We start from the raw sequence: 26,681 nt of genomic DNA on the forward strand, positions 1-26,681 counted from the left end.
TGGAGAAAAGAATTGCTTGAATGGATTTGTGAGGCTCCAGAGAAGGTACCACTAGATAGGAGAAGGAGGAAGGAAAAACACTAGGGGAAGCTCTGTGCTGGGGGAACAAGAGGGGCTGATTTCTCTGCCATCATAAAAGACCAGGACATCTGACAGCCTCAATAATACAGAGAAGTCCTTGTGTCAGACCATAATTATTGACTTTGAGAAGATAGCCCCTTTTGGAAGAACACAAAATTATCTGTGTAGATTCCCTCAAGAAGCATTGTGAGGAGTTTCAGTAAGAACCACACAAACAGTACAACAACCTGGTTGCTAATGTTGACATTGCTGCTCACAAACCCCCATGAATTTGTGGCAAAACTGTCACTTCATTGAATAATGAGGAGGTTCCACTAGGACAGTCATTTCTCACGAAGGACATCAGCCTACCTGGGAGCTATTGAGTGGCTAAATGGTGTCTATGAGGTACTTACAGTATTTGTTAGGAACCTGATAGAAACTGTGCCCTTGCTATTGAAGAAGGTAGAAGAAGAAAACCAAGGAAACTCACATTTATCCCATGGCTTCCCTGTGCCAACCATTGTGTGAACCAGGCTCTTTATCTCAACCACCTGTCACAAAAATCCTGGGAGGCGGGGATTTTGTAAGTGCACTTTATTGCCTTCGCTGCATTTTACAGGTGAGGAATCTGAGGCTCAGATCAGTTGAGGAGACTGTCCAGGGTCATATGGCTAGTAAGTAGCAAAGTGGGATTTAAATTCATCCTGCCTGGCTTCAAAAACCATGATCTTGTCACTGGGCCATATGGCCCCAGTCCAACGTATCTGTGAATAAATGAACAAGTGTCCAAGTGAGATAAAAGAAAAGAAAAAGATGCTTTATAAATCTGGGACTATTTCATCTCTAATTTCTACTTCAACATACACAACCAAATGCTTTTCCTTTGTGTCTTTTTAGATGCCAAGGAGTATGAGAAATCCTTTAGTCCATTTTGTTTTATACATAAGAAACTAGGGTCCAGAAAGAGGTAACTGACTTATTTGCTATCATTTAGATAGTTTGGAGCAGAAATGAAGTAGGAACCAAAGTGACCTACAATCAAATAAAGGAGTATTAGCAACACTGAACAAAGTGCCTGGCATGGATTAGTATCGGACTGGGGCATAGCTTATGTTTACCCTCTCCAATTCCATCCCTCTCATGTATTTGTTCCTTCATTCATTCAGTATTCACTTGCTGGGCCCACACCATGTTTTCAAGTGACTCTTGGTCCAGTTAGAAGTTCATAATGTCCCATGCCAGTGCTCTTCTGCTCACACCCTGTATCATGAAGAGTGGGTTTAGGAGCAGGTGGGAAAATAAGTAGAAGAAATAAATTCACAGGCTCAATTTTTTGAAGGATTTGGCAATGAATTAGAGTAAAAAAGGTAGTAAGAAAAGGCAAAATCAAGGTCAAAAAAAATTTTTTTTGAGGAGATGGAAATGAAAATGATCTTTAGCCTTATTTTATTTGTTTATTTTTAGTTTTTTTGTTTTGCTTTTAGTCTTCTTTTAGACCAAAGAGGAAGAAATACTGGAAAGACAGATTGAAGGTAAAAAGGGATATTAGGGCTAGATCTTCAGGGCTAGCGTATGTTGGAGAGGTTGAAGAGCCTCGAAGTCCCCAAGTAGAGGGGTTGAACTTTGGGAAGAAATAGAGTAATTTTCAGGACACCTGGGTGGCTCAGTGGGTTAAGCATCTGCCTTTGGCTCAGGTCATGGTCTCAGGGTCCTGGGATCAAGCCCCGCATCAGGCTCCCTGCTCAGCAGGGAGTTTGCTTCTCCCTCTCCCTCTGCCCCTCCCCTGCCACTTGCTCTGACTCTCTCTCTCTCTCTCTGTCTCTCAAATAAATAAATGAAAAATCTTTAAGCCTCCATTACAGAGCTATATTTAATTTATAATCCTGATAACCAGACCCCAGGTGTTTGTGGCTGGAAGTGGTCCATTTAGGAGACTGTGTTGACAATTGAGGATTTGGGGAAGAGTTTCACCAAAAAAGGGGGGGGAGGGGGGAGAAAAAGAACTCTTCCATTGCTTTCCTGATATGTAATGTGTCTTTTCAAGAGGCAAGTATTTTATTCCAGGGACAGAAACCTAATGCCTAGTACAGCTTTGTACAGGAAAGCCTCATGTACTGCGTTTTTATTCATTTCTGACTTTATACTTGGAATTCCTAATTTCCAGTACCTAAAAACAATTTTTCTTGTTAAAGATGAGAGGAAGCTTTTTTTTTTTTTTTCTCCAGGACACATGACCTGATTTGGCACAGAGAAAAGAATGATGCTTTTGGACCTGCAAATTACCTTCAAAAACTATAGAAAATCTGGAGGGCTGCTGCGTCCTGAAACTGGGTGGGGCCAGAAAGAGGGTGATAGATCAGTAGTGTTGAATTTGTATGTGATGAGCAATACATTTTATACTCTGACCAGACAACCAAAAACATATGGCCCTGGACTTGCATAATCGGGAAAATATACTCATCCGTGGCCAGTTGTTGTCATCAGGTCACTAAACCTATTTCCCAGGATATAAAATGAGACTCTCTTGCCTCTCAGTACAAATGTAATAAAATCTAGTAATGCAGCCATGAAAATAAGCACTGGCCCATAACCCAAGGGCTTAAAAAGTCAAGGCTAATGAGAAACGGGCAGTATACAAAAAATAAATTGAATTTCCTCCTCTTTATCTTGGGTTTAACAGGAATTTGGGTGTATTTTCCACAGAGTGTCTACAGGTGCCTCATGTAGACGGGATGCAGAAAAATAGGAAATATTGTGCATTGGTAGGAGGAAGAGGGGGTAAAATTATAATTGGGGGGATGGCCAGTGAAAATGTTATGGTACTAATAATTCTTAAATCTACTAGTAGGTAATGAAATGCCGATACCTTAGGCACAATTTGTGGTGATGGAGCTCCCTCCAGTATAAGGAGAGAGAGTACTGGGGGAAGCCGGGAGTATTTAATGCCGGGTGCCCGTGTTGTTTTTCTGCTGTGGATCAAAAACACCTCCCCTGAACAGAGGAGTGGGAGGGAAATCCATGCTCTTGCAGTGTCTTTGAAGGCATGGGAAGGGCCATGTCCTGGCACGGAGACCTATCCTGATTCTCGCTTGCCTTTGCTTCTTCATCTGTAAAGTCTCCCTGCTGTACTCTTTGTATGCATGCCCTTACGACAGAAGGATCAAGGGGCCACTTCAGAGGAGCTTAAGCTTCAAACAGCCTTTTCCAAAAATAACAAAGGTAGAAGAAAGAAAAGAGAGCCGTTTGTGAGTGAAAGCCTGAGCCAAATAAAAAAGCCTGAAATGAGACTCTGTAGAGGAGAAAGTCACCTGAGAGAGCGCAGAAACCCATCCCTCTCACTTAACAGAAGAGGAAACTGAGTCCCAGTAAGTCTATCCCTCTCAGGAAAGGCTCAGTATTATCTTAGCATCATCCTGGGCCCCAAACCTTGACACAGCCGTAGATGAATTCATCGGTTCCCAGGGCTCCAGCTTACCATAACTCCTGCCTGACCAAGGAGAAGTTTCCTCTTGCTTTTGATGTGTGCATTTACATACCTATAGGATGCACCTGCCCAGAGGTGCAAAGTGTACTTGACTCAGCACGTGAGACACGTGGGAAGCTCTACTCTCTCACCCAGACCTCCTGCCCACCCTGTGTGTCCACTGTGGGGGAGCCTCCCACTAGCATTTTGGGGCTATCCATACACCTTCCCTGCCCATCTGAGCAGTGACTCACCCTTAATTCCTCAACTTCTATTGCTTCTGCCTTTGCTCTCTTTGGCCCCTAGTACAAGCCACTGACCCGTCTTCATTCCACTTTTCCATAGTTGGTCTCCTTGTTAGTGATCCCAGCTCTTCCGGTCTTTCTATTCCACAGCCAGCTTTTTAAAGACACAAATCAGGCCTTGCCTTTCACTCCCTTTTGCCAGAGAATAAAATTCTGACCCTTTAGCATGGCGCCTGGTGTCTTCTGCACCTTGGCCTCCAGTGAGCGCTTCTGCTTGGTACAGGCTGCCAGCCACCATCTCCATGTTCTCAGAGGGTGATCTGCTGTTACCATAGGTGACAGCGTGGCCAGGGTCTTCCCTGTGCCATGTGTGCTCTGCTCAGATAACCACCTTTATCTTTAACTTCATGCAAAGATTGCCTCTTCTTTCAAATCTCCCTGATTCTCTCCCTTGGACGCCTAATACGGAGAACAAACTGGTAGTTGCCAAAGGGGAGGGACGTGGGGGAATGGGCAAATGGGGGAAGGGGATTAAGTGGCACAAAGTTCCAGTTACAAAATAAGGAAGTCATGGGGATGGAAAGTGCAGCATAAGGAATAAAGGCAATGATGCTTTAACATACTTACCGTGGTGAGCACTTTGTAATGTATATAATTCTTGGATCACAATGTGACACACCTGAAACTAATTTATAACTAATTTAATATTTAATAATTTTAATTAATTGGGTAGTATATGTCAGCTGTATTGCAATTAAAAGTGTTGAGGAAATGTCGGATTTTAGGCAGGATGGTCAATGGTGTTGAAATAGTGTTGCATGGTGACAGACGGCTCACTGTGGCGAGCATAGCACAACCTGTGGTCTGTGAATCACTGTGTTGTACACTTGGGTCAACAAGTGTTGTAACAGCATCAACTATGCTTCAATTAAAACAGTTTAGGGAGGAGTAAACCACAATGTTAGATGTTGTTGAATGATCAAAGATGTGAAAGTGGTCAAAAAATTTTTTAAAAACGACAGGCTGCATCCTGCTCTCTCCTATGCATATCTCTCCCGCAGCCCCTTTATGGCATTCCTAGTTGTTGGTTTTTTTCTGCCTGCCCATTCTAGAATGTAAACTTAGGGACAAGCTCATTCATATTTCTAACCTATAGTATTTTGGCATGAAGATAGGACTCAGGAGAATACTTTTAAAGAAAAGAATGAATGGATGGGTGAGTGAAACTTCGTATGGTCTGCTAATGACCCAGTCAGGCAAGAGATTCTTGGTTTTCTGTCTCCCTGTTCATGTGTTCCCTACTCAATGTTGTCCAGTGAGAAGACTTAGGCTTTTCAAATGGTGCCATGAGGGGCACCTGGCTGGCTCAGTCAATAGAGAGTGTAACTCTTGATCTTGGGGTTGTGAGTTTGAGCCTTATATTTGGGGTAGAGATTAAATTAATTAATTAAAAATCAGAAGTGTTAGAGTGGCTTAGTCTGAATATTTGAATATTTGACTCTTGATTTTAGCTCAGATCATGATCTCAGGGTCCCAGTATTGAGCCTCGCATTGGGCTCCCAGCTCAGTAGGAAGTCTGCTTGAGATTCTCTCTCTCTCTCTCTCTCTCTGTCTCCCCCTCCCCTGGTCGGTCTTTCTCTCTCTCTCTCTCTCTCTCTCTCATAATATAAATAAATCTTTTAAAAATAAATTTAAAAAATATAATGATACCCTCAGTGTATTTTCTGTACACAATTTATCTTTTTTTCAAGTTGAAGTATGGAACTCACCAGCTAATTGGAAATAAGTGAGGACAGGTCTCCAGTTTCTGGTTTGTTATCTCTCTTGTGGCTCAATTATATTTTAATTGTCCAAGAAAAAAATACAGACAGGAAGGATACATACATGTATTGAGTGCCTGCTATACACTTGACACATGGTCTCGTTTAATGGCACACACACCCTGTGAAGTGTGCCTTATTACGTACATTTTCCAAATGAAGACACAGAGGCTCTGAGGTTATGTAACTTGCCTGGGATCCTATGACCAGCCAATGGCCAAGTTGGGAGTCTAACCACGTCTGTCTGATTCTAAAGTCCATTCTCTTTCCCCTTCACTACACTTCCTCCCTAGGGAAACAGAACTGAATTAGGGACATAAAAATCTCAAGAAGTTTCACTAAAAGACATTCCTCTGTGACTCCAATAACAAATTAGACTGAAGAGGCAGGCGCTGTGAACCCTAACTCTAATCCTGTTGCATGACATGATTTCAAGAAAGTCAATTAACCTCTTATTTTCCATTGCCTTGTATTCACAAGTAAGGTATCCGAAGACTTTTCCTCAATCAATTAATGAAAAAGAGTTACTTCATAAATTGGTTTGTGTTATTTGCTACAGAAATGCATTCGCTGTGATTACTCACCATAAAAGTGACCTTACTTCTATAAGAAATTAGTATTGGTCTGAAGGAAATGACAGCTGGTCTAGTGAAAAATTAAGCCATTCGATCCAAAATTGATTCCCTTTTTATTTCACTTTATGTAACATCTCTTTTGAGGTGTGTGATGTCTGTATTCTTTTACTCCTGGTGATAGGGCAAAAAAATGGAGGAATGAAGAAATGTTGAGAAGAGAGGAAGGACAGTTAGGAGTGGGGCTGTTGAACATCTTACATGTCAAATTGATTCTTTTCCCCTAGGGTCTAATAACTCCAGGGTGGAAATGGATATTTTTCCTTGATCATTAAACACATAACATTCACAGCACTCATTGGAACTCAACAGTTGCCAGCTGTTTACAGAACTTGAATGTTGACAGTGCAGGATCTAAGATTAAATATACGGGACAGAGCAATAGAGAAAATATTCAAAGTAGAAGCATTTCAGAATGTAAAAATTATAGTTTCAATTTTTTTCTTTCTGGATTCTGAGAGGCAGTATAACAGAAAGAGCCTTAGCCTGGATGTCTTAGGAGCTAATGCTCCGTGTGACCTTGGGCAAAATATTTAACTCTCTGAGCTTTTGTAATAGTTTAAATAGAGGTTATGGAGTTTCCGCTATTGAGGGGTTGGGCATCTGTGAGAGGAGGACAGTATCTTTGAGTTCCTTCATAGCACTTCTGTCCTTTGGTTTTGTGGTGGCTGTGTTACCCTTACCCTGTTTGGTCGCCAGCTACCTTTCGGGCATGCCTGATGAAGTAGCAGCAGGTCAGCAGGAGAAGGGAATGTTAGCAGGTGCAGATAATGGGAAATAATGGGAAAACAGTGACTGAGTTTTCCCTGTGACGTCATAGTAAGTCTTTCAAAATAAAGACCTAAAGAAATGGGTTTTTAAATTGGAAGGAGGAATTAACCCCAGCTTCTAAGGCTGACTAAAGGATGAAACTCCTCGACACATTTTTATAGTAACCGTGTGGTTAAGAGGCAGGAGGCCAGGGGATCCCTGGGTGGCGCAGCGGTTTGGCACCTGCCTTTGGCCCAGGGCGCGATCCTGGAGACCCGGGATCGAATCCCACGTCGGGCTCCAGGTGCATGGAGCCTGCTTCTCCCTCTGCCTGTGTCTCTGCCTCTCTCCCTCTCTCTTGGTGACTATCATAAATAAATAAAAATTAAAAAAAAAAAAGAGGCAGGAGGCCAGGGGAAACTGAGTTTGTCCCCAAAACTGGGCCTCACAGATTGTACTCTTCCCCACACCCCTCCCCTATGCCATCATACTTCTGGGACCTGGGAAAGACACCAGCTCCTTCACCAAGGGTCTGTCATTTTGCCAGTCAGAATATGCTTTCAGACATTCAATCCACTCTTTCTTTGTTTTATAAAAAGTCCAACCTTTATACACCTAATATGATTTAGTCCTGGTTTAATTTCCTGAATCTTTGTGCTGCTTTTTCTTCCTGGCTCTCGTGTTCAGTGTTGCCAGTTTCTCTGCCCCTGCAGGTGCAGACAAATTAGCATAAAGAGTAAGTTGCAGAATTGGAGAACAGCAAATTTGATTTTAAAAGCCATTTCAGATTGAGGTCCATTTGGTGGCATTAGGAGCAAAACTAATAAACAAACCAGATTTTTTTTTCTGTACTCAAATTGTTTTTTTTTTTTTCACTTGACAGTATCCCTTTAGAAGTAGAATATTTTATCAAATTCTGATTTTAGCTGTCACGTACAGTGTATTTTTTTTGGTTTCCTTTCTCATGATTGCTGACTGTTAAGTTATATGGGTTGGCAAAGGAAAATCTTTTCTTTTATAATAAAGAAAAATGCATTGCCTTTCCAGCATTATGATCTACCTGCATGTTTCACGACCTTACAGGCTGTGGTTTGATGTTGTTTGCACTAGCGCGACTCCCATTTTACAGATGGGAAAAAAAATTAGAAAGAGGCGTTCAGGGCCATACCTAGACTTGAAAAGATACAATTCTGAAGAAACTCGGCTCTAGTTTCGGCTCACTGACTCAGCAAACACTGTTTGTGACTTCTCTCATCAAGAGCGGTATGGGTTTATTGACCTGTTGTTCTGGGGATTGGGGGTGCAAGGAGAGTCTGCTGTAAGCTGGACAGATGGATCAGAGGAGGCCTGTGCTGTGCCCTGATCAAGGTCACCCAGTTGAGGGAGCAGAGTACAGAATTCGCTGAGCATTTTGGATCTTCTGAAGGGTGTCCACATCTTGGTGGGTAGGCCTCTGTGATTATACGGTATGCGGCCTCGATTCCTCAGTGAGGAGGAAGCCTCATGAGGAAGCCTCCTCATGTCAGCAGGAGGCAGTGACCTTACAGGACTTACACTCCCACTGGGCCTCATGGACCCAGATCTGGGGTGGCTCTCAGGGCTCTGCAGAGGGCTTTGGGGGTATTTCCTGTGTTATTCTGGGGTGCCTCCGCTTCTGCTCATCCGTCTGCCATCTTGCTAGCGTCTCCCTCTCTGTTCCCTGTCTTTTCTCTACCTCAGAGCTTTGCTTACTCATGTTTTTTTCTATTTCCTCATTTCTCCAGCTTGAAGTAGCCCTTATGGCACAGACTCCCCATCTGTGCATTTACTGTGTGGCTCTCTGAGCTCTGCTTCTGCTGATTTTTGCCTGGTATGTTCCATATTCCCCATTTCAGATTCCAAAGAGTAAGAATCTGATTAGCTCATCTGGTTCTGGGGCATGTCATGGGTCACTGCCCGGTCTGTCGCCAGGCTGCCTTTGGTGAGGTGCCCACCTGAGAGGGTCGTGTGGGAAGAAGTACCCAAGGAAGGGCCTGTGGGAGGAGGGGCAGCGTGTGCTCTGGCCTACTGTTCTCTTCATAAACTTTCCTCATGCTATTCCTCACCCTGAAGTAGTCTGCCAGCCTCTGAGGAATAATTTCCAGGAGCTAAAATATTTTCAAGGTCAGAAAAGGAGAAATCATTAAAGTGACCGTAGCTACAAGACACTGTATTAAGAGCTTTACATTTATTACTTCATTTCCTGCTTACAACAACTTTATAAAGTAGATGTAATCCTTTTTGGGCTTAAATAACCTGTTTAAGACAAACCAGTAGTAAGTAGGGAGGTTGACATGCAAGCACAGCCTGCCAGACTCCAGAATTATGCCTGCAAATGATACTCCTTCCGCATCTAACTAGGTATCTTTAACTACCATTTTCTCTACCTGAGTCAAATTAAGCATCTATGAAATGATTGAATGGGGATGGTAGCCGTGATGGAGGAGCATCGGAAACCAGTGCTGGGATGGAGGGGGGCAGCGTGGGGTGGTGATGGAGGTCTCTCCTCACAAAGCGGGACTCCCTCATGTCAGCGCTGTGGATACCAGTGCCTCTCGAGGTCATCTTACCCCCAGCGAACGTGAATGTGCCATGTGGCAGCCTTCTGTGACTTGTATTAACACAGATCCATCATTAATATGACAAATATGCACACCTGCAGACTTAATTGCCTCAATTTTCTTGAGTCACTGATAGGTTTATGGCCTGCCTCAATTCCAGTAAAACTGAAGCAATCTAGATTGGACAAAAAAGTGTCTTACTCCAATCAATCTCTTGAACGGGCCCAGACTCCAGCCTTGATGACAGACTTTCTTTCTAGACAGGGTAATTAAAGAGGCAGAGCCAGCTCCTTTTTAAAGTCCCTTCATCTTAGTTTTATCATCTATAATACAATCTTAGAAACTCTAGACGGGAAACATCTTTTCTTCTCCCGTCCCTCCCCAAATGATTGGTCCTCCCTCTTGGCAGACTCTTCCCCCTCCATCTATCTTACTGCAGAGGCCAGTCAGCATAGCCTTTCTGGTTTGCTCCTGAGGAGATAGTGGATGTGTTGAGGGGTATCTCTTGTAGTTTGGGGGTCCCTCACTTAAGATTGAAAGGTTTGCCCCCCAAAACAAAAGCCATCTTTATACAAGAAGCTTTTTTCCCACCAAATCCAGATTTGGCTGTGCACACAAAACTAAAGGTAACACAAGTGGGATATCACTTATATATCACTTATTCCTTACACTATTAAGGAAACCTCTAGTAAGGAGACCAAAAAAGCTACCTAGTGTATGCTGTGTACCAGTGGAATCTTTTAAATATTGAAATTTAAAAAGAAGGATTTGGAAAACTTTAATAGATTATCAAATGACTGTGTAGAAAATAATGTGCGTTAAGTAGAAATTAATTGACCAAAAATTATTATTTTTGGTAACTATCCGGGGTGTAAAGAGATCCTCCCACAAGATATAAAGAAATGGTGCCAGTCAGAAAACCCTCAAATTCTTTAATGATTGTGGGAAAGGAGAAATGAGAAAAGTAACTGATGGAATGACTTTTCTCAATTGTTATTTCAGAATTGTGAAGTTTCAACAGACATCTTACCTTCCGAAAATTTTTTTGTTGGAGTTTAATTTGCCAACATATAGCATAACACCTGGTGCTCATCCCACCAAGTGCCCCCCCTCAGTGCCCATCACTCAGTTGCCGCAACCCCCTACCCACCTCCCTTTCCACTACCCTATGTTCGTTTCCCAGAGTTAGGTGTCTCTCATGTTTTGTCACCCTCACTGATATTTTCACTCATTTTCTCTCCTTTCCTCTTTATTCCCTTTCACTAATTTTTATAAATATGTCAATCAGAGAAGGACAAACATTATATGGTCTCATTCATTTAGGGAATATAAAAATTACCTTCTGAAATTTAAGTACTAAAACAAATAATAGGTAGCACCATTGACCCTTGAAAAACATGGGGTTTGGAGCACTGACGCCCTGTACAGTTGAAAAATCTGTGTATAACTTTTGACTTACCCAAAACATAATAGCCTACTGTTGCTTGGAAGCCATACTGCTAACATAAACAGTTGATTAGTGCATATCTTATGTATTATATGTATGAGAGACTATTTTTACAACAAAATAGGCTAGAGAAAAGAAAATGTTATTAAGAAAATCATAAGGAAGAAAAATACATTTACAGTGCTGAACTGTATTTATCAAAAGAATCCATGTGTAAGTGGACCTGTGCAGTTCTAACCCATGTTGTTCAAGGATCGGCTGTACTAAGGATTCCCCAAACTATGTAATGAGAATAGTTAAGTTACTGATGCAGCAAAAGATACAGCCATGCATCCTGAAGAATTTCAGAAATGAAGTTGGGGCAAATGGTGTTGAAGTAACTGATTCAACCTAACCTGGCAGACCATCCCTGTTTGCAAGAATTCAGCCCTTAATGGGGGCAAACCACCAAAGATGAAAATGATGGTTGAAGTCTGTAAATACTTCAAAATGAACTGAACCTACTGTGAATGTAAGTAGTGGGCACAAGTGGTGAGGGTCATGGTAACACTGGGCGTCTATAGAGGGAATCAAGTCTGAGTGTCACCGGTACAGGGATGTGCCATACGTGCTCATCAAGGGAATCTACTTGGAGTTTCAAAAAGATTTTCCAGGTTCTACCTTTAAAATCTACTTTTTTTTTTAGGTAGTAAGTTACAAGCATATTTATTGGTGATGGAGCCTCCATTATGAAAGCAGTATAATTGACAGTCTTCACACATGATTTAGATGATACTAAACTTTATATACTAAAAAGCCAAGTTGATGAGACAGTCTACAAGGAGATCATTAGAATCCATGTCAGAGGACAGAAAAGAGGGAGGTGATTTTCATGCCATCAATGTCAAGGCGATGCCCTCCCAGATACAGGGTCTAGTTATAGTTATAAAATAAAAGGCTGCATGTCACGTCATTAATGATTCAGAAAAATAACCTAGAATTCATTAATATCATTTGCTGAAAACATGGACCCAATATTCTATCTTGGCTTAAATGGGAGAACAAATTGTCTTCATGAGGGTCATGGGAAACCCGACAGAGATATAATATCTTTTTCATTCTTGAAAGATATAGTTGCTAAGAAGCTGAGATTGACCTTGGCTTTTGCTTTTTAAAGATTTTATTTTTAAATAATCACTATACCCAGTGTGGGCCTCGAACTTACAATCCTGAGATCAAGGGTCGCATGCTCTACCAAGTAAGCCAACAAGGCGCCCCAAGATTGATCTTAACTTTAAAACCAATGTCCAAGAGGATGTGAGCCTCTTGACACAAAATTGCCTTCCAGCTCTGTGCCTTTCTGGCCACAGAGTGAGAACTGGATGAAGAAGCTATCAGCAGTCCTTAAGTTCTAGTTTTTGTGTCCTGACTTGTTTCATAACCAGCTCATTTCAACTGCCATCACTTGTGTTCTCAATCTAATGGCTTGATTATGAAACTATGAAATTTATAGCTGTATTTCTTTGGAATGTGCTCGTACATCTGAGAAGGTACACCCAGCACCTTTTTTTTTTTTCATTTTGCAAAACTCAACTAACATTGTTTTAGTTACAGTCCCTAATTAATGGGTCAGTGCTACTAAGTAGGGAATGGAAATATCAGTGTCACTTCGACCTGCTAATTTCCTGATCTTTGGTACTAATATGCCAGGACCAGCTAAGAAGGAAAACTAACCATGGGAGGTCATCTTGCAGTGGAAATATGGGTGGAATGTTACTGAAAACTAAAAGTGAAACTCCGGAAGAAATGTAATGCCAGTTAAAATATAAGAATAGTAACAAGGCTGTGACAGAAAGTCAGGAGGAAAGGGGCAAGGAAGATACAGTGAGTAAATAGATGAGTTATAAATTAGTCTTATAACAGCACGTATATCTATATCTATATATAGTATGTATATATATGTATACATACATATACATATGCATATGCATATATCATGTGTGTATGTGTGTGTGGTTCAGAACTTAGACTCTGGAGCTGGATATCGTGTTTGAATCCAGTCTCCTCCACTTGCTAAGTGTATGATGCTAGGCAAGCTACTTAACCTCTTTGACCCTTAGCCCTCTAACCTGTAGTATTTTCCACCTCATGCAGTGGCTGTGAAGATGAAGGGAGTCAAAACATTCAAAAGCCCTTAGATAGAGCCTGTTGTGTTGTAAATACTGCATAAGCATTAGCCATTGTTCTGAATTGGCCTCTAATACTGTAGGTGCTGGGGCTGATGACACACCCATACAGTGCCTTCCTATTGTTGACTTGATCTAGTCAAAGGAGGAGAATAGATAGCTAGATTAGCAGGTCCAGTTCACGTCTCACCTCTCCCCATTCTCATGGCCATGGCAGCTGATTCCAAGGAATCTGCCTGACTGATCTCACCACAGCCTCTTCCTTGGTCACTGGTGGCAAGAGGTGAAGTCAGCTTGTTGGCCTGGGTGCTGATGATCCCTCACTGGATCTGTCACTTAGAATGGGTGAGTGGACAATGTGAGGCTTCAGGAAGAGAGTGTTCCTTTTCTGGAGTCATGGTATCAAAGTCCTGTGACCTAGGTTACCTAGCCTCTTTGCACCTCACCTCTCAATCCTATAGTAGTAATCCTATAGCAATAATAGTACCTACCTTATGAGCTGTCGAGTAGCTTAAAGAGCACGTATGTGTTTAGCTCAATATTAGTTAGGTGTTGTGAAAAATAGTATTAATTATTGAATGTCCTACTTCATTTTTGGCAGATTCAGCATGATCATCCATATATAATCCAGCACTTTATGAATACTAGGCCCGTGTAGAGCATGGTGCCATGAAGTATATATGAAATCTCTGGGGCGTGTCAGAGATTCGGACATGCCCCACAGAGCAGTCACCAGCAACAATAACAGAGAAGAACAAAGTAGGCATGAGGATTGGTGCCACTGATGAGTGCAAAATGGTGGACAGACTTTGCCTGTTTTCTACAATAAGTCCTTCATGAACAGTGCCTGACTCCTTATTTCTCACCATCGCCCCCTTAGTGTGTGTTTTGTGTAGAGGGCCTCACGAGGAGGGGAGGGCTTCAGCATTAAGACAGAATATAGAGAGGGTTATAATAAAGAGGAGAAGAAAAGTGGAAAGATGTCAGCAACTGGTCCTGTCAATGTCTTTTATTCCTGTTTAAGCAGCAACATATTGGAGCGATCAAGGGACCTCGTATTCCTTTAAACCATGATCACTGGGATTATCACATGGATCCATAGTTCCATGGGGAGGTCTGTCTGTCAGGTCACTTAAAGGTCATCTTGACCCCTATTGTAATGAACACTGACACAAATTAGCCTGTAAAAATGGGCCCAAGGCAGGGTCGAGAGAGTCTGTAGACCCGTAACTGAAAGAGAGGAAGAAGCAGACCCGATCCTCCAAGGGAGTCTGTCACAGGGGAATCACATCAGATTGCCGTGTGATTTGTACACTAGTGAGAATTGGTTAATAACTCAATTTCATTCCCAGGTTTCCGAGCCCAAACTCTTCAAACTCCTGACAGTGTTTACTATTGATGTATATCTTCTGTATATCTAATTCATTAAGCTGAAATACAAGCACAGTGGTTCATGATTTCTCAGTATAAATAAACATCGCTCTGGTAGACAGCCCCGTTTGTAGAAGGAGCACTGAGCTCTGAGTCAGAAGGCTGGATGCGAGCCCTGTTATCTCCATCTCATTAGCTCTAACCCTTGAGATCGTCACTCACCCTCTTTGGCCTTCTGATTCTATTTCTGTAAAACCTACCACACAGGATTGATGAATGAAAAGGGAGGGGGGCTTTATAAGAAAGAGCTTTCGCATTGTAACACAGTGATTATAATAACGAATTTTTCACATGCTTGAGTCTTTATAGAATTCCCTCCCACTCTTCCTTTCTCAGGCTGAAAAACACAGCAGAGATACAGAAGATTATTACCATTTTTCATCTTCGTTCTGTAGAAACCTAAGGTTCAGCTCCCAGTATGGCAATTGTAGATCACAGGAAGATGAAAAATAAAATCAGGGAATCTTAGAGTGAGAAGAGGCTTTAGAAGCCACCTGACTCCCACCTTCTATAGGAGGAAATGGTTTAGAGGGAAGACCCTAGAGAGATGCCTATCTGCCAAGCCATATATATGCAAGAAAGCAATGTTCATGATCAGCAAGATGAGCCCATAAGTCTGTAGGAATGAGCTAGAAAGCTTTGTTCTTCAGGGTTTAGATGAGAATGGAAAGTTCCACTTAAGTTGCAATACTTCTCGGCATTTATGATAACAAGCACCAGTGTAATCACACTGGTGAGTCTACAGAAGAGGATTCAGTTTACCACTGTTAAGTTTTTTTAAAAAAATATTTTATTTATTTTATTTGTGAGAGAAAGAGAGAAGAGGGGCAGAGGTAAAGGGAGAAAATCCCAAGTAGACTCCAAGCATGACCTGAGCTGAAACCAAGGGTCAGATGCTTAACCCATTGAGCCACCGAAGGTGCCCCTACCACTGTTAGTTTAACACTACCTCCATTTGGTCCTTCTGGTTTCCTGGACCACAGTCACCACACCCACACACCTCTGGGGAGACCTGCCTGAATTCAGGAGTATCTTGCCACGTGCCTGTTGCAGCCTCATTGGAGCCAGCTCGCATGCCTGCCTTGAATGGACGTGGGTAGTACAGCCTCCCTCTGTGAGAATCTCCATGGCTGGATCCTAATGCCCAGGTATGTGAGTAGGGGTTCTGTGAGAGATATCTGAAGAGTGTTCCATTTGCCAGTAGGCGTGAGAGAAATGTACACAAATGACCTGAACCAGGTTCCTCACTGGACCTGAGCTGTTTCCCGGACTTGGGGTTCCCAGACTTATAAAAACTCTTAAGCAGCTGGAGTCATTTAAAAGTACCATTTACTTGACTCTGTCAAGCATTATTAGTCAATTCTGGAATTTATGTGAGTGATTCTAATAGTGACAACGACAAACAGTATGAAACAAGTGAAGACATTGATGTTGACTGGTTTCATCAGACGTCAGATACTGCTAAGTACTTTACTTCTATTATTCTGTGGTTAAGATTTGGAGAGTGAAAGAGTGGGAATGGAAATTGTGGAAAGGAACAGTACTCTTGAAGCCAAAGGGCCTAGGAATTTTTCTCCTAATTAGTATTTACGAACTGGGTGAACTTGGTCAAAGAGATTGACTTTTCTGTAACTTTTAATCTGTAAAATGGAAATATAAATACCCACATTAAAAGGTCATTAGGGGGCACCCGGGTGGCTCAGTGGTTGAGCATCTGCCTTTGGCTCAGGTCATGGTCCCGGGGTCCTGGGATCGAGTGCCCCATCGGGCTCCCTGTGGGGAGCCTGCTTCTCCCTCTGCCTGTGTCTCTGCCTCTCTGTGTCTTTTATGAATATATAAATAAAATCTTAAAAAAAAATTTAAAGGGTCATTGAGGATTAACGTAGCTCGTGAATGTTGAAAGGGCTTCTTAGCCAGTGCATAATAGAAACATCATTAGTTGTCGAGTTAAATCACAGATGATAAGAACAGAAATACAAGTGGATGAGTACTAATTAGAAATGGAGATGAATCAAGACAGTTGAGGACAAGCAGTGGGCTTTTCTCCTTTTTTAGCCGTGTACAGGTGATCTTTTGTCGTTCTCATTTTCTCTTCCCATCCCTTTCATAAAGTGAGAACTATACAGGGGGGACCTCATTGAAATAGTTCAGGATCAGAATTAAAGCAAATACTAAACTCTTTGTTCACAAAGGACTAAAAGTACAAGAGAGAGGATTCCGAAGGAGCAGAGCTCTCCACTGGGTCTGAGAAAGCAGTATCCTTGCAATCACTCTGCATCCATCTAGTGCCCTGGCTTTCCAAAACCCAGGCATCCATATTGCTTCCAATGCCACACTGCAGGAAAGTGGGCCCCAAGGACTTGCAAAGCTCAAATCAGAATTCCAATCATGAAACCTCAAGCTTCAAAATGACTTATTCTCATTACAATGTATGAAATGATCCGTAAATACATATTTTAACATTACAGAGTTTAAATATTATTACACATCTTACTTGATGTCAGATTTTGTTAAATGCGTGCCGTTATCTCAATTTACAAAGGTCAGTCAGGTGGCAGTGGAGAATAAAGCTGGATATATTTAAAATTTTTCTTACCAGTACATCTGTGGCTCAGATAACCCTGCCTTTTTCAAAGAGCTTTGGGCTTTTTTTTTTCCCTTTCAAATGAGACTTTAATGAGTATCATGTGGATAAACTCTTTGCAGAGGTTTGAAAAGATCCAGAGAAACACTGTAGTAGGAACAAGCAAACCATTTTGGGTGAAATCATAAGCCATTTGAATGCTTCCTCATCTCTCTGGTTGTGTCAGAACCTTTTGGCTGCATTTTTCCACCACAGGAATGTTTTCATCTCCATGGCTAGGTAAATAGAATGTTCGTGTAGTTGCTCGATTGCTATTCAAGCCAGCACAGAGTAGCAGAGAGTGACCTACTTCCAGCAGTATCCATAGAAAGCTTTGCTGCTTTCCATCACGTCTGATTTTAAAATCCACCTTCTGTTTTTTTGCATCATCTGCCCCCACTCAGCCCCAAAGACAACATACCACAGACTGTCAAGTGTCCTTATTTCTTTCTCTGATCACTCTTGGTTTCTGTGTGGGTTCACTTTAGCCCATCTTAAATCTCTTCTGGAAAAAGAGAGGTGGAGTGCATGGCTAGCCTTAAAGGAAGTGGACATTTCTGATTTTTAGAGTACAGCTCTCTAAAGTCGAGAGGATCAGGTGAAGTTTTCTTACTGAGATTACCGTTGTCCACATAAACATAAAAGGTAGATAACTCATCAGAAACCATTTGGAAGCATCTATATGTGGATGGTTCTTTCATGTTGGGAACCACTAACTGGGGTTCCCAGAAGTCATTGTCATGAATTTCCATACAGCCAATCCTTACTCTGTAAGTTGACAGAATAGACTGAGCTAGAAGCATCCCAGGCTCCAAGAGCAAAGTCTGATTTGAAACATCCACAGAGAGTTATCCAGTTGGCATGCAGAAATATACTTAGTTTGCACCTGATTTGGGGTATAACTAGAACTAAGTGTCATGTGTGGTTTTGGGTCATGGAATACCATGGTCACAGCTGGGAAGTCCTTAGAGACCCTCTGGTCCCATCATTTGAGGTTGAGAAAAGTAAGCTCCAGAGAGATCACAGTAGCTTTCTTCTCCCAGCTCCACCATCCAGTGCTCTGTTCAACCTGCCATGCTGTTTCTCATCACTGAATCATTACTGCTTTGAGGCACTCTTGTTTTTTTGAGAGTAAATGTCAGCAAACAGAGGAAATAGAAATTCAGTTTTCCTTCTAGTCACAGGTGGAACTTTCTCTTCCATATCTGTAAGTCAGGAAGGTTCTAGTTACTTGAAAAAGAGGTTCTTGAAATGTTCAGCCATTTTGCTACAAAGTGTTTGCTTGTGTAGCTCTATGGCCATGGCTCAAGCCACGAGGTGGTAAGAAACCAGCCCCATGGCAGACAGTGAGTTGAACAGAAGAAGCACAATGAGAGTCCCATTCCCCGTTGGACTCTGAATATCTGAACAAAAGAATTTTTTGGCTTCATTGTCTCCCATTTTGTCGTTTGCCAAGCTAGGCCTCCATAGGCTCCTTGGACTTCAGGCAAGCAATTGGTGTTTCTGGCATCTGTGCCGGTTGAATCAGGCCCAGCAGGGCACCTTATCTTATGTGTTTCCCACTCTGGGCTGTGGGATCATATCACTTCAGAACTCCATTCCAGATGGTCCCTGTGGCAAAGGGGTGTAGAGGCCCGGCCAACACAGCCTGAGGGACCTCGCTTCTCTGGCTAGTCTCCTTTTCTTACTTCTCTTGACTTTGTCCTTTCTGCATTCTTCTCCTTTGTCTGCTCTTCATCTGTCCCTTATCTTTCTTCACAGATGGCCAGGACACTAATGTGCTGCTGTCATTATGTTACAGAACAAGTTGGGGTCTTTAGAGGCTGTCGTTCCAGAGACATTAAAGACTTGGGTCACGTTTGATACCAAGGTAAAGATTCGCAGGATAATTAGTGATCCTCTACTGTTATTAACCCCTGACTTAAGCAGGTTATTTTCCTACCAAGGTGTTGAAAGTTAATACCACTGTTAATCGTTTCAGTTGGAAGACCATAATGAAACCATGTGGGAACTATGCCTACCATCAATATCTTTCAGACTCCAAACTTGGGCAGGTGGTGGCGGGTAGGAAGGAAGGTGAAAGAGAATGGAAGAGAGGGGTAATCATATCACTGGCTTACCTATGGTTGCCTTCATGGAAGTCACTGATGGACAAGCCCCATTTGTTATTCTTAGTTTGGGACAGTTGGTTCATCACTGCTGAAGTCCTGAGCTTCATTCAGTTCCATCACACCGGGAAACTGAGGACAGCTGCTGATGTAGCTCATGGTGGAGGGAAGGCTAGATTCCATTTTTAGAGATGATCCCTTTCCCTTGTAATTTTTTCATAAGGAATATGGGGTTATTCACAATATCACACTTAAGAGAATTGAGAAATAACCAAGCAAAACTGATAATGCATAGATTACCTCCCTGACAGTAGGGAGTTTCGTGGTAGTGCATTTTATTTGTCTTCCAGTTGATTGAGTTCTTCCCCAAGCTCTGCTCTGGAAAACCCCCTCAGAAGCTGGGTGAGATTGGGTTTTGGGGAAGAGTTTCTAAGATTAACAAAAAGTTTGAAAATCCTGATCTAAACAGGGTCTTCTGAGAGTCAGTAATGGCCATCAGGGGTGTCACCCTTGAAAGATTGCAGGGTCAGTATATCTGGTTCCCTGACACGAGGCTGAGAATTGACAAGCTAATTCTTCCTTCTGGCTTGACCTCACCACCTGAGCAAACTCATTAAGGCCCAGCTGGGTTCAGTTTGAAACCCGAACTTGCCAGGAGTGAAAAAGGGGCCTAAAAAGCCAGGATTACCCTAAGTCATTCCGAGTTATTCTGTGAATTAAGGGATTTTTGAGAATTTCTCCATTTCAGGTCCACATTTGGCTTAAAATTGCCAAATTTTTTGAAAGAGGGCATCATGGATCTGGTGTTCAATGAAGTTGTCTTTTGAGGAAATTCTGATGCTACCAACCATGCTATGTTGTCTTAACAGCTCAGTTCAGGGATGTGCCACATGGTGGGGAGAACACCTAAAGAAGAGACGGGGTACTTGGATGGGATGAGGAAGTTGTTATGTCTGGTAAAGGAATTTTGGTAGCAAGCATTGGGTATTGGGTATCCTAAGCTAACCCCACAAAAAGCACTACAAGTTCACAGCACACAAGCTAACGTTAGATCAATGACTAAGGGGGCCCCTGGGTGGCTCAGTCAGTTAGGTGTCCAATGCTTGATTTTGGCTCAGGTTGTGATCTCAGGGTCATGGGATTGAGCCCTGTGTTGTACTCAGTGGGGAGTCTGCTCAAGATTCTCTTTTGCTCTCCCTCTGTTCCCTGCACCCATGTGCACTTGTATGCATGCATGTGCTCTCTCTCTCTCTTTAAAATAAGTAAGTGAATAAATAAATCCTAAAAAGAACAATGACAAAGGCTAATTTAAAAGTGATTTTATCTCATTCTCCTCTGTGCTTTTCCCCATCCCAGATTATTCTCTAGTGTGTTTGCTCTGCTCCCACCTTCCTGGTTCCCTATTACATGCAGAAGTTCTAAGATTTCTTCCTTAGAGACCACCTATCTGCAACCAACATGAATGAGAACCTTTCTCACCAGCCTGAGGTTCAGTCTGGAAATGGGCCTGGCTCTTAAAGGCTCTGATGAAATCAGCCCAAACCCGTCCACCCTGTGCTCAGAGGGAAAGGGGAGGTGGAATGCCAGTGAGCCCCGAGAGAAGACTGGACGTTGTTTGGCACATTGAAATTATCATTTGTCTAAGTGGTCATGTGAAACACACTGTTCTGGACTTAGAATCATGGAATGTCAAGTTACAGAAGGGTCTTGAAATTCATCTATCCAGCTCCCTCTCCTACAGATGAGAAAACTCAAAGCTAGGCAGCTCATTCAAGGTTAGCCCAGAGCGAGGCCTTCTTGAATTCCAGTTCAGTATTTTGGTCACTGCAGAACATAGGATCAGAGTTACTGTGAGACTGGGATGAGTCCAGTTGGTCTGCTTCTCTCTTTCTGGGTCTTGATCTTTCTAAATTGTGGCCTCATTTGCTTCTCTGCTTAATAAAACCATGGGTGACTTTCCATTAGCTCAGAACTCCTTAAACTAGCATTCACACCTTTCACAGTTGACATCAATCTACATTTCTAGCCTCAGTGGGTCCTCTGTGATTCCTCTGCACAAACTCCACCATTCTGCCAATAGGCATCATCCTGCTGTTTCTTTGTACACATTGTTCTCCTCCTCTGGAGTCGCCTCCAGCCTCTCTTCCCATTATAGCCCTTCCTATGGGTTTATGTCCAGCTGGGTGCCACCCTCTCAACTCAGCACTGCTAATGCTGCTTAGAGTACTTAGTCATGGCCATGTCTTCAGTTGCTTGCTAAATCAAAGGCTCCTTGAGAACAGGGACCATTTGGCACAGTTTGCTGAATGTGGCAAATAGAGTGTGCTCCAAAAATCTTCGTTGTATACAAGAATAAATGGCATCCTGGTGTTTGTGTATTCCAGGCAGTCCCAGAATTTGGGAGGTGCTGAGAGATGTGAAACCTATTGTATAGGGGAAGAATGGACACGCTAAAAGTAAGGACAGCCTTACCTTTCTGGAGATCTCAGTCCCACAGTGTGATGGTGGCTGTGGCTCCCGTCCCACCCATGGTATCTTGAAATGGTTGTGAAGATTTCTGTTGGCACTTGATTTTTTAGCACATGGTAGCAAAGGCTCTGTGTGCGCCTTATCTGTAGACCTCATGAAGCCTTGTGCTCGAGTAACTGTCACCTCCCGTCTGTGCTTCTTGGAAGTCTCAGGGAAGGCTTGGTAAAGCAATTTCTGAGCATTGCTTCTTGAGATATTCTGTGAACATCTAGACCATCGTGATTATGATGATGTTTCAAGCTCTGATCTCAGCCCCTTTGGCGATGCAATTCACAAAACATTTACTGCGTCCTGTGGTTTTTCATTGGTTGACCTAGGGCAGATACGGCATAAGTAAATAAGTTCCTGGTGGAGCATTTTAGCCCTCCCGTGTCAGATCCTGCCAGGTCAGGGAAAAAAGCCAAGGAAGAAGATATCATTCTGCAATAATCTTTTTAAAATATTTTATTTATTTATTCATGAGAGACACAGAGCGTGAGAGAGAGAGAGGCAGAGACACAGCAGAGGGAAAAGCAGGCTCCATGCAGGGAGCCCGACTTGGGACTTGATCCTGGGTCTCCAGGATCAGGCCCTGGGCTGAAGGCGGTGCTAAACTGCTGAGCTACCTGGGCTGCCCGATTCTGTAATCATCTTGAATTTCAAAAATGACAGGTGCCCTCCTGGACAGGCATGGTGCCCTCCTTCCTTCACCCTTTACCCTCTACAATGAGTCTGGCCTGGGCTGAACCTGGATACTACTGTCCATGGGGATGGGCATGAATAACTCACAAAGAGATTCAGAACACTGGCCTGGAAGCCAAGGTCAGAGAGATTCTGTGCTCTCAGCACACCTCCCCGAGGGAGCATTTTGTCAATACCCCCAACACACCTGTTCTTTCCTTGGTAGAAGAACCAACACTCCTAGAACCCAAGAGTAGAATGCCTTCCTCCTCAGAAATTATCCTGGACTGCCAGTAGGCATGGGTTTCCCTCTGGGCTGATGAAGATATTCTGGAATTAGAGTGGTGACAGCTGCACAACTTTGTGAATATACAAATATATTTTGAAAGGGCGAATGCTATGGTATGTGAGCTCTATCTCAATTTAAAAAGAAGTCATGGAATGCTAAGACTTTGCACAACAAATTAAAATATTGCAGCACAGAAACTCCTAAAAGACCACACGGACTCCATACTCAAGTGCTTTTTCTCTCTGTGCCTGCTTATGGGTCATGCCATCTGGTGTGGGTTGGGGGGGAGGGGATTTGATAAGTTTTATCCCCTGTTTTGTATCATGCTGGCATAACCTTGGTCTGAGTGTTGACTCATCCTTGCTTCCACAGTTAAAACAGAGATAATGAGCCTGGCCTTTTTGATGAGGGTCTCTCGGGAAATTAAAAAAAAATCAGTTTAAGCGCTTTAGAGTTATGAGGTGCTAGATTCCTTCTAGAGAGTTACAGGAAGGGCTGAAGTGGCACCCACCCAACGTGTGTGGAATTAATTCTGGGCTGGCGAAGAGCAGGTGTGGGTAGGAGGCTGAACACGTGTTGCCCTGGGTGATTTAATTAGGGTGTTTGGTGCTCTATTAGGAGCTGTTAGTGCTCGTGATTACTGTCCGTGGTGAGGAGATTGGTTTCCACTGCAGTGGAGGAAAGGACTTGGGGGAGGGGTGTGTTTCCCAGGAGGAACCTTCTTGGTGCTCAGAAGTGAAGGTTTGACTGGGGGTTGGGAAGGGCTTGTGACGGGAACTTGCAGTGACCGTGCCTGGACTGCTGGGAGGCCCACCTGGGAGTTTCTCTTCACCTCCTTAGGGGGAAGGCCTGTGTCACCTACCGCCTCACTCAAAAGATGGGGCTGTGCCTATGGAAGAACTAAGACCCAGATGCAGGGGAGCTTCACTTCTCACACCCTCCACCCATGGCAACTTCCTGGCTGCCTGTACCGGTCACTCTCCCAGCATGTGGGCAGCCTGCCCTCCCACTGGGATGCCTGAGTGTTCCAGGTGATTGAGTGAGGGGCCGAGGATGAAAGGGAGCTCTGACCATCTTGTCCCCTTGTCATCCTACTCATGCTCATTTACTCTTCTCCCTGGGCTGGAGGTTGGAAGAGGTAGGGAATACTATCTGTGTCTTTCAGGGATAGGCTAAGGATCTGTGGCTCATATGAATTCTTGACACTGACTTTACCCTGAGAAGACCAACCAGTATTCTTCTTTTTCCTCCTCCTTCTAGTTCTCATATCAGTGTCTGAATGTCTTCTTGCCACTTCTCTACCTGTTAAAAGGAAATCCACTCACCCTTCCAGGCCCAATGCCAGTATTTTCTTCTGAAAGGCTACTTTCCCTGGGTGGCTCAGTGATTGAGCATCTTCCTTTGGCTCAGGTCATGATCCCAGGGTCCTGGAGTAGAGTCCCACATTAGGCTTCCCTCAGGGAGCCTGCTTCTCCCTCTGCCTATGTCTCTGCCTCTCTCTGTCTCTCATGAATAAATAAATAAATAATCTTGAAAGGCTACTTTCTTCCCTTTCTTCCACCCTCAACATAGGCAAGCCCACTCTTTCCTTCTGCATTTCCACATGGTGTCATTATGCACACGATGTAACACCTCCCACATTCACATTCACTCAGGGTGGGTTGCTTTGGAGAACTTGTTGAGGGACTCATTTAATTAGTATCACAGTGCCTAGAACAGTGCCTGGTGCATAATACATGCCCAATGTGTATCTGTTAAGTAAATTAATGAATAAATACATAAGTAAATAAATAAAGTGGAACATAATTTGTGCCCTCCTACAAATAGTGAAAGATATTTATAAACTCCATAAATATTTAAAATTGCTTCCCTCTTTATGGTGTGGTACTTGATGAGAATACTATTCTAAATGTGTCTTATTAAATCTTTTTTATATCTATGGAATTATTTTTTTGGTCAAAGGTGATAAATTTTGGGATAAGACGACATGCCTTTTAAAAAATGAAGTTTTATAAAGCAATGCATTGCCAAAGTGTGTTCAGCAGAATATTAGTTCCCTAGGGTGGTAACAGTTGTTAAGGAAAAAAAATGATATGGGGGACAAATGAAGTTTAGGAGAGGCTAGGTTAATCAGGTCTCTCTGTGGTGGGATGTCTCAAAGCTCCAATATGATATTGCTTAGGAATGTTAGCAAGAGAGACTCTTAATAGCATGCTTCTGTAACAGCAGCTTAGCACCTTAGCACAGTGTGAAGTATGTAGCAGGGTTTTGGTCTTTGTTATTAATTGTTGATGATAGTCTAGTGCCTGGATCTAGAGCCCTGAGAGCAGGTGAGTGCTTGTGTCTGTGATAAGGACCCACTTCTTCACCACCTCCTCCCCGTGTACCGCCTCTGCTCTGCAAAGATGAGAGAAAAATTAAAGGGAATTAAAACATTACCTGCCACAGCAAGTATCACACATCTCCAGTGGGCTCTGCAGCAAATGATTGTGGTTTTAGAAATATCCTGTCAGCCCCAGTGGCTCGGCAGTAACCTCAGGACTGCTCCGGACGTGCCCAGTTCTCTGCACGGTAATTACCAACTCTCTCCTTGGTAGATTCACTGGTGTCTAGGAGTAATTGCTAGGGAATTCACATTTTCAAATTTATAAGAGGCAAACAACCTTGTACTTACTCGAGGGGTTATCAGGGTATTCCAACTGTGCTGGGTAAAGGATGCTATTGATCCTAGAAATATGGGGAAGAATTTGAATTTTCACCTTGGTGTTTTTCTCAATGGGTGAGAGCCTAGCTCACTAGCTTATGGTGCAAAGACCCATGGGGGATAATTCTCTTTTTCTCAGGGCCTCTTCCCTTCCTTGAGATTTGAAACAGCAGTAAACCTGACCTAACTATAGCTGAAACCCTTTATTGTCTTTAACTGCAGCTGGCAAATTGGTACCATTGTCTAGGAAGAAGAGGAATAAGACTCAGAGTGGTCCAGTCAGAAGTCTGACCTGTGCCTTTGGTGTTTGTCCTCTAGAGATCTCAGGGAACACAGAAGACATCCCTCTGGTGCGCTGGAGACAGCAGTGGCTGGAGAATGGCACTTTGCTTTTTCACATTCATCACCAAGATGGTGCCCCCAGCCTTCCTGGACAAGACCCAACTGAAGAACCCCAGCATGAGTCAGCAGAAGAGGAACTGAGGATCCTGCACATCTCTGTCATGGTAAGAGCAGTGTGGCTCTAGCCTCTCAGGCCGTGTCTTATGTTATCCTGCCATTAAGAGCCTTGGGGCCATAGACACAGCTCTACAAAACCCACTGCACAATGATCATTGATCATGTTAATAAGTAAATTTCCCATTTGTGGAAAATGTCTCCGCCTATGGTGAAGTAAAAGTTGCAATTATTTCTATGCCATTACCCAGCTGTTCTCTTTGGGAACATGCCTAGACATGGAGTGACTTTTACAAACAAGAGACAATATCAGATGGGGGTAGTGGATTGTCTTAGAAAGGGGTTATTCAACTAACATATCAGAATATCTTAGAACAGTTGCTCCATAAATGTCTGCTGAATGATTAAATTGCCCAGCTGCTCTCTGCTACCAAGCCCTCTTCTCTCTTTTCCCGGCTGGGAGAAGGTCAGCATTTGGCTTTCTCACCTCTTACAACAAAGGGCATGTCAATACATACTTGCCCTTCTCTGTAGACTAGCTCGGAATGTCACCATCAGCATCTTTTCCCCTATTCGGAAATTTGAGGCCATGAGAAAATTAGAAGATTCTTCCTAAAATTCTAGGAACTTGTGTTTTAGAATCTCACTCAAAAATAAGTGCTAAAATGACCGGCAAGCATTTTGTTTGGTGGTGCTTTGTTCACTAACATATTCTTA

General features: G+C 42.9%; 1 protein-coding gene across 5 annotated transcripts in view; it reads left to right on the plus strand.

The window, feature by feature from the left end:
- ASTN1 (astrotactin 1) overlaps positions 1-26,681 on the plus strand; it is a 299,150-nt gene that overhangs the window by 84,953 nt on the left and 187,516 nt on the right. For all 5 annotated transcript variants that reach the window (XM_035719430.2, XM_035719429.2, XM_025430211.3 and 2 more), the window contains exon 2: positions 25,827-26,014. In XM_035719430.2, coding sequence (XP_035575323.2) covers positions 25,827-26,014 — 188 coding nt within the window. The remainder of the gene's footprint in view (positions 1-25,826; positions 26,015-26,681) is intronic.

Source organism: Canis lupus, chromosome 7 (assembly GCF_003254725.2).
Source record: "Canis lupus dingo isolate Sandy chromosome 7, ASM325472v2, whole genome shotgun sequence".
In the NCBI taxonomy this organism is placed as follows: Eukaryota; Metazoa; Chordata; class Mammalia; order Carnivora; family Canidae; genus Canis; species Canis lupus.